Raw genomic sequence first — 15,097 nt, 5'->3', positions numbered from 1 at the left:
AGGGGATTATGGCAAATTTAGTAATGCCCGTGGTCTGTGCTCAGAAATTACCACCAACCCAGAACATTTCTGTCTGTTCCTGAGACTGACAAGTTGTTCAAAGGGCTACAAAAAAATGTTTGGAAGCAGAAGAAAAAATATATGTTGATATTGACTCCAAAAATCCAAAAAGGTATCTACAAAAATCAAGATTATTAAATGTTTAATTGAATGTCTACAAAATATTTAATATCAACTTCATTAAGTATTCAATTTAGCCTTCTTAAAAATTACATGTGAAAACAAATTGGGGATTCAATTTTCTCGCATTCCAAGATTTTGAGTATGCAAATCATAAATTAAAGAAATTGGATGTAGCCAATAATTTGAAATGTGAAATTATAAAAATATTTCCCATTTTTTTACCTGACAATGTGTATTTTAGGTGGGATGTGAGGGCATCTTAATGTTCTTTATATGACGTGTGGTAGGACTTAAAAAGAGAGCCCAGGGCCCAAGAAGGGTCTGGAACACCCCTGCACCTGTCTGCTCTTCTCCACATCTGTGTTTAGTCCTGGAGATGCAGATCAACAAAGACTCAAAGGAGGACCAGAAGGCAAGACAGGGGAGATGCTCCAGTTTGTTCTTGCTGTGTGCTCCCATAGTTGAGGTGAAGTGACAAAGGCAGGTCTGATCATGAGGAAACTCACAAGGCACCTGTCCATTGTTGGAAAGATCACAAGATGGTGTCAGGTTCTGTTGAAGAAGGATTGTTCATATTAAGTGAGGAAGCAAAGCTGTCCAGTGGGGGCTTGTTGGTGAAACTCCAGCGTCCCCTTCTCTGAGCTTTGTTCTCTCCCACCTGATGACGGGCCCCTCATATGCTCTTCTTTTGTAGTCAACATTTCTCAACTTGACAGATATTTCCACTTTTAGAACAGAAAACTTGAAGTGGTAGGGGCAGGAAAGAAGATGGATTATCTGAATTCCATGTCTAATGATCTTAGTCTTTACTTCAGTGGCCTAACTTCTTCAGGCTTTATTTTATTCACCACATATGGGGCAGTGAATGTTGACTCCCTCCAAAAGACATGAGAAATGTCACTGCCTTATAACCCCATCCCCAACAATAACCACTCATAACAGTTTGATATGATTCTTGCAGAATTTTTCTCTTTGCATATACTAAAGGTATTGTTAATTTATTTTCTTTTACAAGATGAGACAACAAATAAGGTTTTAAATTTTTTTTTACTTAACAATGTATCTTAGACATCTTCGCATGCAATACATGTGTACTTACCTCATTCATTTCAATGACCACATGGTATTCCACTGCGTGGCTGGGCCATAATTGGTTTAACTGCCCTCTATGGCTGGGCATTTGGCTTGGCCATTCAACTTTGATCTTTCAGGGGAATCTGTCACATGCCTAAATAAACCATTATATATTGGCTAGAAATATGCACCCTTGACCCCCTTTGTTAGCTTATTCCTTCCCAGGAGCAGAAAGAACCAAATCTTTCCCTATACTGATGTTTACTGTTAAATGTAAAACCTCTCTGTGATTCGTCCTTTATTTATCTCTGTCTTTTGTTTTTGCCTTTTCCTCTTCTGCAGTCATCTACAGCCAGGGACAAGGAGGAACAGGCTCTACCGGTAGGAAGCAGTGGCCCTGTCTGTACCTGTTCATGTGCCTGTGGAGGGTGTGGGGGCAGGGGCGGGAGGACGAGGGGCTCGTATGCTCAACAAATCACTGTCTCCCTTGGAATACTTAAATGGCTTAATTTGCCAGCGTGTCTGTATCCTCTCTCCTACAATCAGTGTCAACTGAATTCTGATATCCACTAAAAAATTATTTCTGGGACTACGTTTCAAAAAGTTTGAGCTCTGTCTTTCATTCGGCATGAACTTTTATAGGAGTTGAAAGAGTAAGGTATTTCCAAACTGCATTCCAAGGGACGTTGAGCTGAGATTTGGGGGGACAGTGTGGGATCTAATGCTTGACATATGTTTTCTTTGTGTATCGGCATGCACCTAATTTTTGGTTGGAAATTTCTTTTGGTTCCCTCAAAAGAAATGCTGCATGAGACCTATATATTCAATATATACATGATACCCAAATGAATGCTGTAAGTTTTTCTATAGATAGAATCCTTTGTGAATGAAGATCTCCCAGTTTCGCAGAATAAGGACCATAGTAACAGTGGTTATGACAAATTATTAACAACACATTGTCCACTTCCTATCCAATTAACACATCACTTTTGAGTTGTGCAGCATGGCAAGGAAATGACCTTCAGAGTTTTTGTGTTCAGCTATCAAAGAGTGATTACATTTCAACTCTATTCAAGTCTCTTAACCTTGCCCCAAAATACTTTGAACCTTAATCATCTGAATCAGATAACACAAGGCATTAAATAAAGTTACAGATTTTTAAGGCTGAAAGGACTAGTAATGAAGATATATATCACCCCATCCTTCCTTCTGTAGTGCTGAGAGCAAAGACTCGTGACATTCATTGAGAGCTCATAGGATATGCCAGATCTGGCACTGGGCTAACGATACAGACCCAGTCTCTTGCTCATGACCTGGCTCACCATTGAGACACCAGTCATCATCTGTGATTCGTCTCCGAACCCTATGGAGTTGAGGATATGATTTCTAATAGAATATCAATTATAATAAAATCACACAGATTTCTCCATGTTTCTCACAGTGACATTTTAGCCATACTTCAAGATTACCATGGGTTTCATGTTTGTCTCCAAATATGCAGACCGTAATTGTTAATAAGGTCTAGGGCTAGGATGTAGCACTTTCCAAATGTGTTTGATTGTCTCTTATGAGACTTTTCTTGGGAAGCTCCCTTGTGGGTCTTGAGTGTGATGAAATATTTTGGAAAACACCGTAATGTAGAGGGTTGGAAGGCTTAGTGGGAAATAGTGTTTTTATTTTTACCTGATCCCAGAAAAATTTCATGTGGAGATTTTGGATCAAAAGTTCCATGAGAAATTAGTTCCCTCACATTACATTACCCTCTTAAATCTGCCTGTCTATAAAGCTTGGCTACTCCGCAAGCATCTTCCCCTGTGATAACCAGCACAAAATCAGCCAAAGGGGAAGAAAACAGTTCCTAGTCAGGATAAAAACCTATCAAAATCCAGAGGTTTTTTTTAGACTGTTTGCTTTTGAAGATAAAAGAAAAAGAGTTTGTTGGTAACTTCATCTCTAGAAGTTCATTCTTCCTCTCTTTCCTATCAGTTTCATTTATTTGGCCAAAGGATCACACAGTAGGAATCTGTGCAGAAGGAGCCTCCCTTTGAAGTCAGGGAGTTTCTCTGTGGATTCATAGTAGGAGGTTGTCTCTCCTCAGATCTCAGTTAACACAGACTGTAGGGCTTTGTGGCTTAGAGCTGTGGTCCCCATGGTAGAGATGAGGTACCCCAGGAGATGTGCAAGATGTTCTTTTGGGGAGCAAGGAGAAAACATTAGCACCTCTATCATTTACTTTCTATACTATTCTTCCTAATTTCTAGTTTTGCAAATGTTTTATAATATATATGCTTATATTTTAGTATATGTGTAGATATAGATACAGATGCATAGATACAGATATAGAGCTATAGATACAGATGGATACATATATGCAAACTCAAAAATTTTGCAGATAGGGTGCACAGTCCAAACGTTTTAAGAGACCACCCAGTGATTCAGATAACAATTTTTGAGAGAAGCAAACCTGAGATCCATTCCTCTAGCCTCCATTTTTTGTCTGTGTGACTAGACACCTCATTTCACTTCTCTGAGACAGTTTCCTCATCTGTCTAAAGGGAATAATAACAGTATCTTGTTCATAAGGTTCATTTTGAGAATGAGATAAACTAATGGAGGTGAAGCCTATAGCACATTGACTAGCATTTACTAAGCTCTAAAAAAATGGTAGCAATTAATTCATTTAGTAGGAAAGGATGTAAGAAAGCCATTCCTTTGGGAGATTTGAATGTACTTTGAAAACCTTTGGTTCAGTAGTGTGTGATCATGTGACAGAAATGAATGACCACCAGACTACAGGAGGGTTTATCTATAAAGCACTTGCCTTGCATTCCTGAGGGCTAACAGCGTCTTTATCTGGTTTCTCTGCTCAGGCTAAGCCCCGTCTGCAGAGAGGTGGAAGTTCTGCCTCCCTCCACAACAGTCTCATGAGGAATAGCATCTTCCAGCTCATGATACACACCCTTGACCCACTCGCTGAAGGTAAGCATCAGACTTTAGTTTGGAAGCTCATTTGGGGGGAAAGAGACTGTAAAAAGACTTCTCTTCGTAAAACATGTTTATGCTTCCGTCACACAAGCCTGCCAGTGTCTTTGTGTTTAGCATCTGCCAGAGGAAGCCCTGGCCCTTTGGCTCGCTTTATCTGCAATAGCTCAGTTCACGATCAGAGATTTTTGTACCATGGGTAAGAGCTCAGGTCCTTTTGCTAATTCGGTCTTTTGATGCCTCCATCAGTTCAGTTTGTTATGAGGCAGAGAAGACGAAAAACTCTCTCCCTTCCAGCTAGAATGACAATTCTCTTTCATCACCTATCGTAAGTTTCAAAATGAAGTTGTATGTGAAGATAAATTGTGCATCTTTAAAAAGAAAAAGAAAGAGGAGAAAAGAACGCCATGACTTAGGAGAGCCATGAGTAGTTCTGGGAGTGATGTTCTCTGCTGACCATTGGTACGGTACCGGTTCTTCGGCAATTGGAGGATGGGCGGTAAGCCTCTTCGCATCCGAAGAGCGCGCTCTCTCTGAGATAACTGCTTAGGATCGGTCACCGGAGACTGAAAAGGCCTGGTTCGCCTCCTCGGGTAATCATAGGAACCATCACAAATGACCCAGTATTGTGTTCCTCCAGTTGTACTCATTCACAATGGAGCCAGATACATCCTGTTTCTTAAACTGCATAAGTATCCTAAAAAATTAATTTTTAGAGTAAGTAGATATCTGATGTGTCAAATAAATGTCAGAGTTAGGCCACTAGCACGGGGTTCAAATATAACCAAGTCTGTTCTCCCTTCATCCCTGGACCTTATAATTGAGCCTGATGTTACACAGGGGCTAATAGCCTGGAGAACAGGTCTCTGCCACTGATCAAGTACGTGGAAGGAGATTGTCAAATCACATCACATAAATCAGAGCTCTTACCCGGTATAAAGCTTTGCTACATAATTTCAAGGGTTCAGGCCATCAAGAGATTCAGATGAAGTAAAAAAAAACTCTGGGACCTCAATAGCAACTCTTCGGGTCTATCTTCCCTCACTGGACACACACCTTTCACCCAGAATAATAAGCGTGGATCACCAGTCACCTCTCACTGTGGAGCATTTCACTTGTGAGACATCTCAGTCTTATGCCCCACAGAGCTGTATGGCTGACATGATATTTTCCAAGGAGCTCTTCACAGATCCTTGGTTCTGCTTACCAGGGGTAATTCTTGGCCAGGAGTGTCCTAAATATCATTACTCTATTGACCCAGAAGTCCACTTGACAAGGAAATTAGACCTAGTCCCTAGGCTTCTTTTCCTTTCCCTGGGGGACACCCCCAGAGAAGGGAGGGAAGGGATGGCAGGCCAACTTCCTCCCAGCCACTAACGCGTTGTGACTTTGGGCAAGTGAGAATCTCTCTCGTCCTCGGTTTCTTCATCTGTAGTAATAGTTTGTCTAGCACATTATAATTGACAAAACATTTTCACACCTGTGAATTCACGCTTCCTAATAACACTTCATAGCTAACATTTTTGTTCTGATTTCATAAAATACTGCCTCACGGAAATAGATCTCAAATTTATCTTCTTCTCTCTCTGCCAGCTCTTTATTGCAAGCCATCTTCATTGCTTGTTAGCTGGTCTTCCACTTCCTCCATTGCCTGGCCTCCTTTGGGTATTTTCCACACAGCAGCTCAAGTAATCATCTTAAAAAGTAAATCAAATTATGTCACTCCTACTTATAACCTGCAGTGGCTTCCCATGGCTCTTAGGAACATTGTGAAATACTTACCATCGTCCACATGATCTCCCTCTCTCCAAACTCAATTTGACTCACTTGGCTTTAGCCAGACAGAGGCCTTTCTGACCTCAAACAGGTACTTCTTTCCTGCCTCGGGGTCTTTGCATAGGCTATTCCCTCCCACTCAGAATACTTCTCTTTCCCCCACCCTCTTCCACTCTTCCCCACTTCATTCCTGCCCAGTCTTCAGCACTCCGTCTAAATGATGCTCCCTGACCATCCAGTATAAATCAGGCCCCATCCTCATGTCTCAACACACCCATGACTTTTTCTTTATTGCTCACATTACAATTTGTGTGATTGTTTGTTTATTGCCTGTCTCCCCCAGGATACAGTAAGTGTCTAGAGAGCAGGGACTCTATTTTATTCACTAGTTGTCCCCAAGGTTAGCAGAGGACCTGGCACATAGTGGCTGCTAAGGCTCAGAGATTAAGCACCTTGGCCAGAGTCATGCTTTTGACCTAATATTCACAGGATTTCAAAGCCCTATAAAGCCCCAAGGGTTTAAGATTGTATCTTGGTTATTTTGAGCGACTGTCTTCTCCACCCCATCACCCTGGAGGGCCATGTGAGAGAAGAAAAGAACTATTTTGTCTGCCCCAACTCAATTATGAAAAGGTGACTGAGTATATTTGTTTTTGACAAGGCAGTATTATGTAGTGATTAAGAGGACAGACTCCAGAGCCAGGCTCCAGATCCTAGCTCTGCATTTACTAGCTGTGTGACCTTGGACAGTTACTTTACCTCTCTGTACCTTAATTTCCTCATCTTAAAATCAGGATGATATATAATGATATCTACATCATAAGGTTGTTGTAAGGATTAAAGGAGTGAATATACGTAAAGCATTTAACACATTGCTTAGCAGATCATAAGTACCATATTGTTGTTGTTAGTGCTATCTTGGCGATTCTGACTCCTAGCGACCCTGTGTACACCAGGGCAGACCCCTGCCTAGTCTTTTTCCGCCATTCTCTCCCCTTCTGGTGCTATTTCAGACAAGGCTCCACTGCTATTCACAGGATTTTCACTGCCAATTTTTTTGGAAGCAGGTGGCTAGGTCCCTCTTCCTAGTCTGTCTTAGTCTGGAAGCTCTACTGAAACCTGTCCACTATGGTGACCCTGTTGGTGTTTGAAATCCCAGTGGTACAGCTTTCAGCATCCCAGCAACAGCAGCCACCACAGCATGACAACTGATAGATGGGTGGTGTGGTTCCCTCACCAGGAACCTGGCCATAGTGGTGAGAGTCCCAAATCTTAACCGCTAGCCAGGGCTGGCTAAGTATCATATACGGGTATGGAATTATTGTTTCATTACTTTGAGAAATAATGCAACATAGGATTTTTTAAAATTCAGAATGTTCAAAAAGCTATGGTGAAAAAAATGTCTTCCTCCTCCACCAACCTCCCAATTTTCTCCCATTTTCTCCCAATTTTCCCCAGTCTCCCACTTCTCCCAGAGGAAATCACAGCTGCCAATTTCTTGGGGTTCATTCCAGAGATGCTCTATGTGTATACAACTTTGTGTGTGTGTGTGTGTGTGTGTGTATGTCTGCGTGTCCTTGCCCACAAATCTCAGCAATCTAAACCTCTCTGTTTTTTGTTTGGGGAATTCAGTTTCTGGTAGGCCTTGCTTTGGCTTTTCTATTTGGGGTGGGAGGTTACGATTTGTTTCTGTGAGATAAGAGAAAGTGAATCTGGATTGTCTCAGAGTTGGACCATCAGTGATTTTCTGAAACACCCGGCCCCTGCGAGGCCATGCTGCAATGCAAGAGCTTGTTCCTGCTGTAGCAAGATGTGCCTTCTGAATCTGTGTGCCTCCTCTCAAGGTGAAAGCGCTCCCTCTCTCTAGAGTCCTCCAGTGGCGTGAATCTGAGAATGCCGAGAGCCGTAATCAGTTCTGGACTCAAGTGATTAGAAAATATGGAAAGCACTTCAATGCTTTAAAATTGCTCCCAAGCACGAGGCCAAGAAAACAGATTGCTCTGGTATTTTTCCCCTGAAATTCACAATCATTTCCTGTTCCAAGAACAGCCAAAAAAATTAACCCACAGCTCTCAGAAATAGTCCTCTCTCTTATAGTTTGCATCTAATCACTTGAATTCACACGTCCTTGTGCCCAGCCGTCACCTTTTGTCAATATAGAGCGTGCCAGTTACGTCACCAAGTGGACAGCACGAACACTGCAGCAGCTTCCCTGTTGCACTAAAGGACGCTTCCTTGATGTTGCTGGTGTCCTCGTTGGGGAGTGCGTTGGTGCCACATGGCATGCAGTCAGTGTTCACAAAGGGAAGTTTTCAACTTCATTTGAAAACATCATCTAGGACAGATGGCCTATGGAAAGACATTTCCCTTGGTCTCATCTGTGCTACTCAGGTGTTTTTGTCTTTCAAAATCCAGTGATTGAGCCCTTGCTAAAAGCCTTAATTGGTGATTGGTTCAGTCTCTGAGCCTGTATCACAGGATCTAGCTTGTTCGTGTTTCAGCTATCTATTGATATGTAACAAAGCACCCAAGACGTAGTGGCTTGAAACCACTGCCGTATTATCACTGCTCATGATTTCATGGAGAAGGAATTTGGGTAGGGGTCAGCAGGGTGATTTCTTTTCCATGTGGTATCAATGGAGGTCTTTTGGTGTTCTTCAGCTAGTAGATTGGCAGATTAGAAGGTCCCAAAGGGCCTCACTCACACATCTGGCACCTTCGAAGGCACAGCTGGGCCCCTCTGACTCTCCACGTTGTCTCACGGCCTTCCCACCTGGTTGGACTTCTTACATGGTGGCTAAGGTTCCAGGAGCAAAATTTCCCAAGAGGACCCAGCAGAAGCTGCCAGGCTTCCAGTGACCTAGCCTGGGAAGTCCCCGAACATCGCCTCTCCTGCATTCTCTCAGTCAAGCTGTCACAAAGGCTAGCCCAGACTGAAGGGGAATAGCAAGGAGACTCCACCTCTCGAAGGGAAGAAACCAAAGAATTTGAAACCACCTTTAATCTGATTCAGGGACACACATCCCTGATTGCATCCTCCGTTCATTGTTCACTGGTGTGTCCTGGGCAGACCACCCCGTGTGGAAGGGGCAGAGCCGTAACCTGCCTGCCTCAGATGACGATTTAGTCCAAACATGGCTGAGCGGTACCTTTCCAGGGCCACAAAGTTCTGAATAGGACATTGTTCATGAAAAGAAGGAGTCTGCTTAAGTCTCTTATAAATGGTTGGAATAAAGATTTTGTTTCTATTATAGAAAAGCCCTGGAGAACTAGAATTATCCATTTTTGAGATCACGACATGGCTGTCCGAATTGATCTTTCTGATAAACTCAGCGTCCTATATTGATTTTAACATTTTCCCTAAATAAACAAAGATGCTAGTTATAGCACTTTTGGAGTGAGAAGTAGTGTCTACTATCAATTTGTCTAATATTAATGCCACCAACTAATATTTGCAGAGTGTTGCTGTAGGCCAGACACTGTGCTAAGCACTCTACGTAAACCATCTCACTTAATCCTTACCCCAGCCCCACTGCCTCATTCAGAGAGGGACACCGAAGCGTAAGAAGCTGTGTCCAGCCTCACCAGGTGACACAGGAAATAAATGGCAGAACCAGAACTTGGACCTATATCTGCCTGATTCAAAGTCTGGGTTTGTAGTTCTTGTGCTACTCTGCCGCCCTGAGTGACCTCGTGTCCAACTCAATGTGCCTTGTTCTCCTGGTGTAGACACCAGCCTAAATACTGGGAGCTCTGACCCATCCCTGGACCAGTCATACATAGAGTCTGTAAGATGTGAATTTCCCATCCATAAGCCTTTGCAGCAGGGCCTGTCTTAGCCTTAGCTCCTCCCATTACATCCCCCACACCCTGAGCTGCAGCCACACTTGTAAGATCCCAGGACACCTTGCTCTCATCACTCAGCTTTCATTCAAGCACATGAAATTACTGTTGACCTACCTGTCCAGGATGATGGGGGTTCTATCTGACAGAAAAAGAAACCTCATAACAAAACTATGGGAGATCCCAATGACTGGGTGATGACAATGGAGAGCTTGATGTGAGGACAAATCAGGCTGAATGGCATTAGTTGGCCATGGAGCAGTCAGACTCCCTGGATTCAAATCCTGGCTCAGCCTCTTGCTCTGAGACCTGGAATAAGCTTTTCAACTTCACTGGGCCTCAGTTTTTACACCTGTAAAGTTGGATAATGATAGCACCACCAGCATAAGTTTATGATTACTATTACTCAACCTTTTAGGGCCTTGGTTTCTTTGTCTGTAAAGAAGAATAATGATAGTTCCATTTTCAGAAGCTTATGGTGAGTATTCATACAATAATACCTAAAAAGTATATAATTAGTGCTCAGTGACTGTTGGCAATGATTTTTGAGTTAAAATTGTGTTCGGTGTCATGTAGTAGAATCCAACTGCAGTCACTTAATAGTGTTTTTTGAAATACTTTATTTTTAAAGCAGTATTATGTTAACAACAAAATTGAGGGGAGGGTACAGAGATTTCCTGTGTAACGCTTGCCCCCACACTTGCACAGGGGGCCCCATTATTGACATCTCACCAGAATGGCACATTTTTTTTTACCAAGGATGAGCCTACATTGACACATCATAATCACCCAAAGTCCATAGTTTACTCTTGGTGTTATATATTCTATGGGTTTGGAAAAACGTATAACGATATATATTCATGATTGTAATATCACAGAGAGTATTTTCACTGCCCTAAAAATCCTTTGTGCTCCACATGTTCATCTCTCCCCTACAACCCGCCACACCCCTGCAACCAGTGATGTTTTTACTCTCTCCATAGTTTTGCCTTTTCCAGAATGTCATGTCCTTGGAACCAGTATGAAGCCTTTTTGGATGGGCCTTAATAGTTTTTCAGGGGTTTATTTCCCTTCTTTAATCAGAAGCCCAATAGTAACTGTCCAAGGCTGGTAACACAGCCCCACCCTGCCCTAAGGGACCCAGTAGTCTGTTTTTTCATTCTTCCATCTAGAGCGTGTCCGTCTCATCTTCATCCTCATAGGATGGTGGCTACTCGCCTTCCCTCCCCCCATCATGTCTGCATTCTGGAAAGGAGGAAGGGGGAAGGAAAAGACAGTGCAGCTCTCTTTTTTTATCAGAAAAACCTTGTGTTCCCAGAAGCAGACTTCCATTGACGTCACGTGGGCGAGACTGGGGCTGTGTGACCACCCTGACTTCCGGAAGAGCCAGCACTGGGCGCTCTGCCCCCCAGCAGGGAACTCCAGGGTAGACCCCAGTTAAGGTTAAATGTGTTCCCCATCTTCTTCCCATCCCTAAACCTTCATCCTGTCTCCTCAGATTCCTGATTTACAGAGAAGAGATGTGATGCTCTCCTTCTTCCTCCCTTTTAAAGGGCTCTCTGTTGGTCCATGAGTCCATCTTCTGCACAGTGGCCCTGAATCTTCCCCCAGCAAAGGCATGCCCAAAACTTGTCATCTGAGAATCCTGGTTCCCCTAAAACATACGTGAAATCGTGTCCCAACTCTGCTCAAAACCATCTCACTGACAGTGAAAGCCCTAAGGCCCCCTGTGATCTGCCTCTCTGTGTCTCTTCCCGCTTCCCTTCCTTCTTCCCTCCTCCCTGCCCTCCTCTCCTCCTCTATCCCTTTGCCTTACTCCCCTCCTCTCCTCCTCTCTCTCAGCCATTCTGTCCTTCCTCTCACATGTCATTCCTTTCGCTCCACTTCTCTGGCTTCTTTGCACCTCCTTCTCACAAACTCTAAGCATACCTCTGCCTCAGGGCCTTTGCACATGTTCCCTCTTCCCAGCCATCCAAATGGCTGCTGTCTCCCCTCCTTTCAAGTTAGCATTCATATGTCACCCAATCAGAGAGTCCTTACTCAATCCACCTTTGAAAAATAGCAAAATCAAAACAATGATAATGAGAGTTCTGGATCTTCCTTGCCCTTCTCTATATTTCTCCTAACACTTATCACCATGAAGGTATTGATTGATTGTATTGAATGATGTATTGATTGATTGTTTGCTGCCTCTTCCTACCCTTATATCTCCAACAAGGCAGGACATGGGACAGGTTCTACTCTATCTCCAGGGCCCAACACATATGAACGCCAATACGTATTTGTTGAATGGATTGACTAGATTGAATGATTGAATTCTTATAATTTTTCTCCTGGAGAACTGTGTGTCTCTAGCCATGTAGATTGCCTTAGTCCACGCCCTGTCAAAGGGCTCTTTGGTTTTGACCAACAAACTCCTATTCAGTTGATGGCTGTCTCTACAGTAGAGAATAGCAGTCAAGTCTGCTGTGGCCACCATTGTATCCCCAGCCTCTAGCATGGCACTGACGTGAAATCGATGCTTCGTCAGTATGTGCTGGATGATGGAGTAAATCTCCCTGTGGTTCTGGAGTTATTGCTATGGTGGGAAGCGTTTGCTCTCTGCCTCTCGCCTTCCTAACAAGTTCTCCACTTCTTCCTCTTTGCTTTCCAAATTCTTTGTTCGTCTCTTATTTCCTTTCCTTTCCTTCCCTTTGATATACTGTCAGTTCTTTCATAAATGCATTCCAGGGGCCTAATTTTATATCTTCAAAGAATTACCATCACTACAAGATTCTAAGAAGTTTATTGTTTTAACCATCCATTCATTTTACAGATTCAAACCCCTGTAAAATAGCTTTGGTGTTAAGTTGTGTTTGTGAAGGAAACTGCAAAAGAAGCAGCTCCTCATTCAGTTTCTATGGATTCTTGGAGTCTCTACAATTCTAGTAATTTCTCTTTCCTTGTGGAATTTCAAAATTTGATTTACATTTTTTCATTATAACAATAATTTTATTGCTAGTAGCAAAGTTTAACAAATAAGAGCACTTGATATCTTAGAAATACAAAAGTAGGAATGATACTTGTCTAGTGGGCCTGAAATTGAACCAAAGGATTATTTGCCTACAGAGGTTGAGACAGTTTAGAATAACAGATCCCCAGGCCTGATATGTAATTCCCTTGAAGGTGTTTGCTATGACAAAATCTTCTGACTCCTGTAATGACATGTCTGAAAATGACACTGTACTTAGAGTGTGATACCTGCCTTAATTACTGTTAGGAAGACAGGCACATTTTCCCCAGGTAAATTCACTTCACGTAGTCGGAGCCTGTCTCTGCTGTTGTCACTTTCCCGCCGAGACATTATGTTCCGTTCATTCAGATTGGTTGAGGGAGTGTCCTGGGAGCATCTCTGCTGCCTTTCTGAAGGACAGTTTTGCTCCCTCATTTCCCTCGCTGGGTGCCGTTGTGACATCCTGATGCCATCTCTCCCATTGCTTTATCAGTCTGGCTCAGACAATGGGAGGTGAGCAGGTGGCTTCAGTGACCTGAATTCCAGGACATCTTGATTGTAAAAGCCTCACAAATGAGCACCAAATATCTTTTTGGGTTTTTTTACCATCTTGCCTGCATCCTAGATCATGGGTTTTCAAACATTTTTTTTATTAACGGCAGAACCCTTCGTTCAAAGGAACTCCCAGAGACAAGAGTAATGTTTTTAAACTATTAGATCTATTAAGAGTTCACTCATGTCAAATTCTTTATCATGTGCGCAGTTCAATAGCCTTACTCTAGACCAGCATAACAAATGTGAAAGAAATAAAGACCCCACTTACAAATGCAACAAAACGATAAAGTACCAAGGATTCATCCAAAGGAAATGTTTAAGAACTTTATAGCAAAAACAATGTCATCATTTCTGAAGAACGTAGAAGATCTAAATAAATATTGGTATATTATAAAGATATCAGTTCTCCCTAAATTAAACTCTAAATGCAACTCAATCCTAATTGAAATCCCAAAAAGATGTATCCTGGGACTTCATAACTTGATTCGTAAATTTACATGGGATAAGCAAGAAGAACAAAGACACTTTTCACAAAGAAGAGCAAAAAGGGAAAATATGCCCACCAGAGATCAAGGTGTGTCATACAGCAGCAGCTTTGAGATGCTCTGGTTGAAGTATTTGGGAGGAAGGCGAAGAGGATGGACTGCAGGCAGCTGGAGTCTCCCCAGAGGCAACTCCTGATGAACAGGAATAAGACGTGAGCACCACTGTCCCCTGAAGTCTGTTAACGGCTCTTGGTGAAGCACTATGGGGATAAGCGAGGAGCTTCCTTGAGCGCTGAAATCACCTATTTGAGGGAACAAGGCCCTCCTTCCTGAAGCGATGAACCCACACATTTATGGACACAACATCACATCAAGGCAAGTGCAGCTTAATACACCAAATTGGGAAACTATGCTAGTGCACATACGGTGCTGAGCATGGCAGGCATAAGGTACACACTCAACACGGGTGAGCTCTGCTTGCCAGATCTTAGGAAGGTCATCTCAGGGTGTGATCCTGAGGGCAGGGCCATCAGCAAAGTGTTCCTAGAGAAGTGAGCTTTGAGAGTGGTTCTCAAAGGAGGTGAGGAGCATAGACTGGCACTGAAGAAGATACAAGAATTCAAGGCATTGGAACTGGCTGGCTTGGGGGGGTCCAGAACTATGTATTGTTGGCTTAACCAAAATGGGGGCTCCTTTGAGACGAGCAGGCGAGTGGCTGTGTACACACAGAACTAACTTTCTAGCAGTCTCTCCTATCAAGGGGCAATGGGGGGGGGGGGTGTATCTGTGTGTGTGTCTACCATGCTTGTGTGTGTGTGTGACTTAAGTTTAGGAAGCCAGGGGCCTAAGAGATGATGAAAAGAGAAAACAAGAGAGTGGAACTTCTTAAGTGCCTGCTCTGTTCCACACTCTGATAGTCATCTCGTAATTCTCTCAACAGTGACTATGGGAATTATTGTGTATTTTACCTCTGAGGCAACTGAGGTTCAGAGAGGTGATATTACCTGCTCAGCATCACCCAGCTCCTAAGTTTGACTTCAGAGCCTGAACGCTTTCTAGTCACACAAGACTCTCATCTGTAGCCATACGTGTCCATCTTCTGTACACACAGCCGTATATCTCTCTATTTTGTGAACTCTTTCCAATTCTTTAACATAAATGTTTAGTGTTAACTTGAAGCTGACACTAAGCTTAAACTTTCCCTTGC

The 15,097-nt window shown here is 42.9% G+C and overlaps 1 protein-coding gene across 5 annotated transcripts in view; it reads left to right on the top strand.

The window, feature by feature from the left end:
* Positions 1-15,097, top strand: part of SLC24A2 (solute carrier family 24 member 2) — a 244,875-nt gene that overhangs the window by 144,509 nt on the left and 85,269 nt on the right. For 3 of the 5 annotated variants that reach the window (XM_070248273.1, XM_070248274.1, XM_070248271.1), the window contains exon 3: positions 4,128-4,236. In XM_070248273.1, the coding sequence (XP_070104374.1) occupies positions 4,128-4,236 (109 nt within the window). Of the gene's footprint in view, positions 1-1,599; positions 1,639-4,127; positions 4,237-15,097 lie in introns of all 5 variants that reach the window. The other 2 variants (XM_070248272.1, XM_023627420.2) reach the window with 1 other exon arrangement.

This window comes from Equus caballus, chromosome 23, assembly GCF_041296265.1.
Source record: "Equus caballus isolate H_3958 breed thoroughbred chromosome 23, TB-T2T, whole genome shotgun sequence".
Lineage (NCBI taxonomy): Eukaryota > Metazoa > Chordata > Mammalia > Perissodactyla > Equidae > Equus > Equus caballus.
This window is presented reverse-complemented; position numbering and strand designations above follow the sequence as displayed.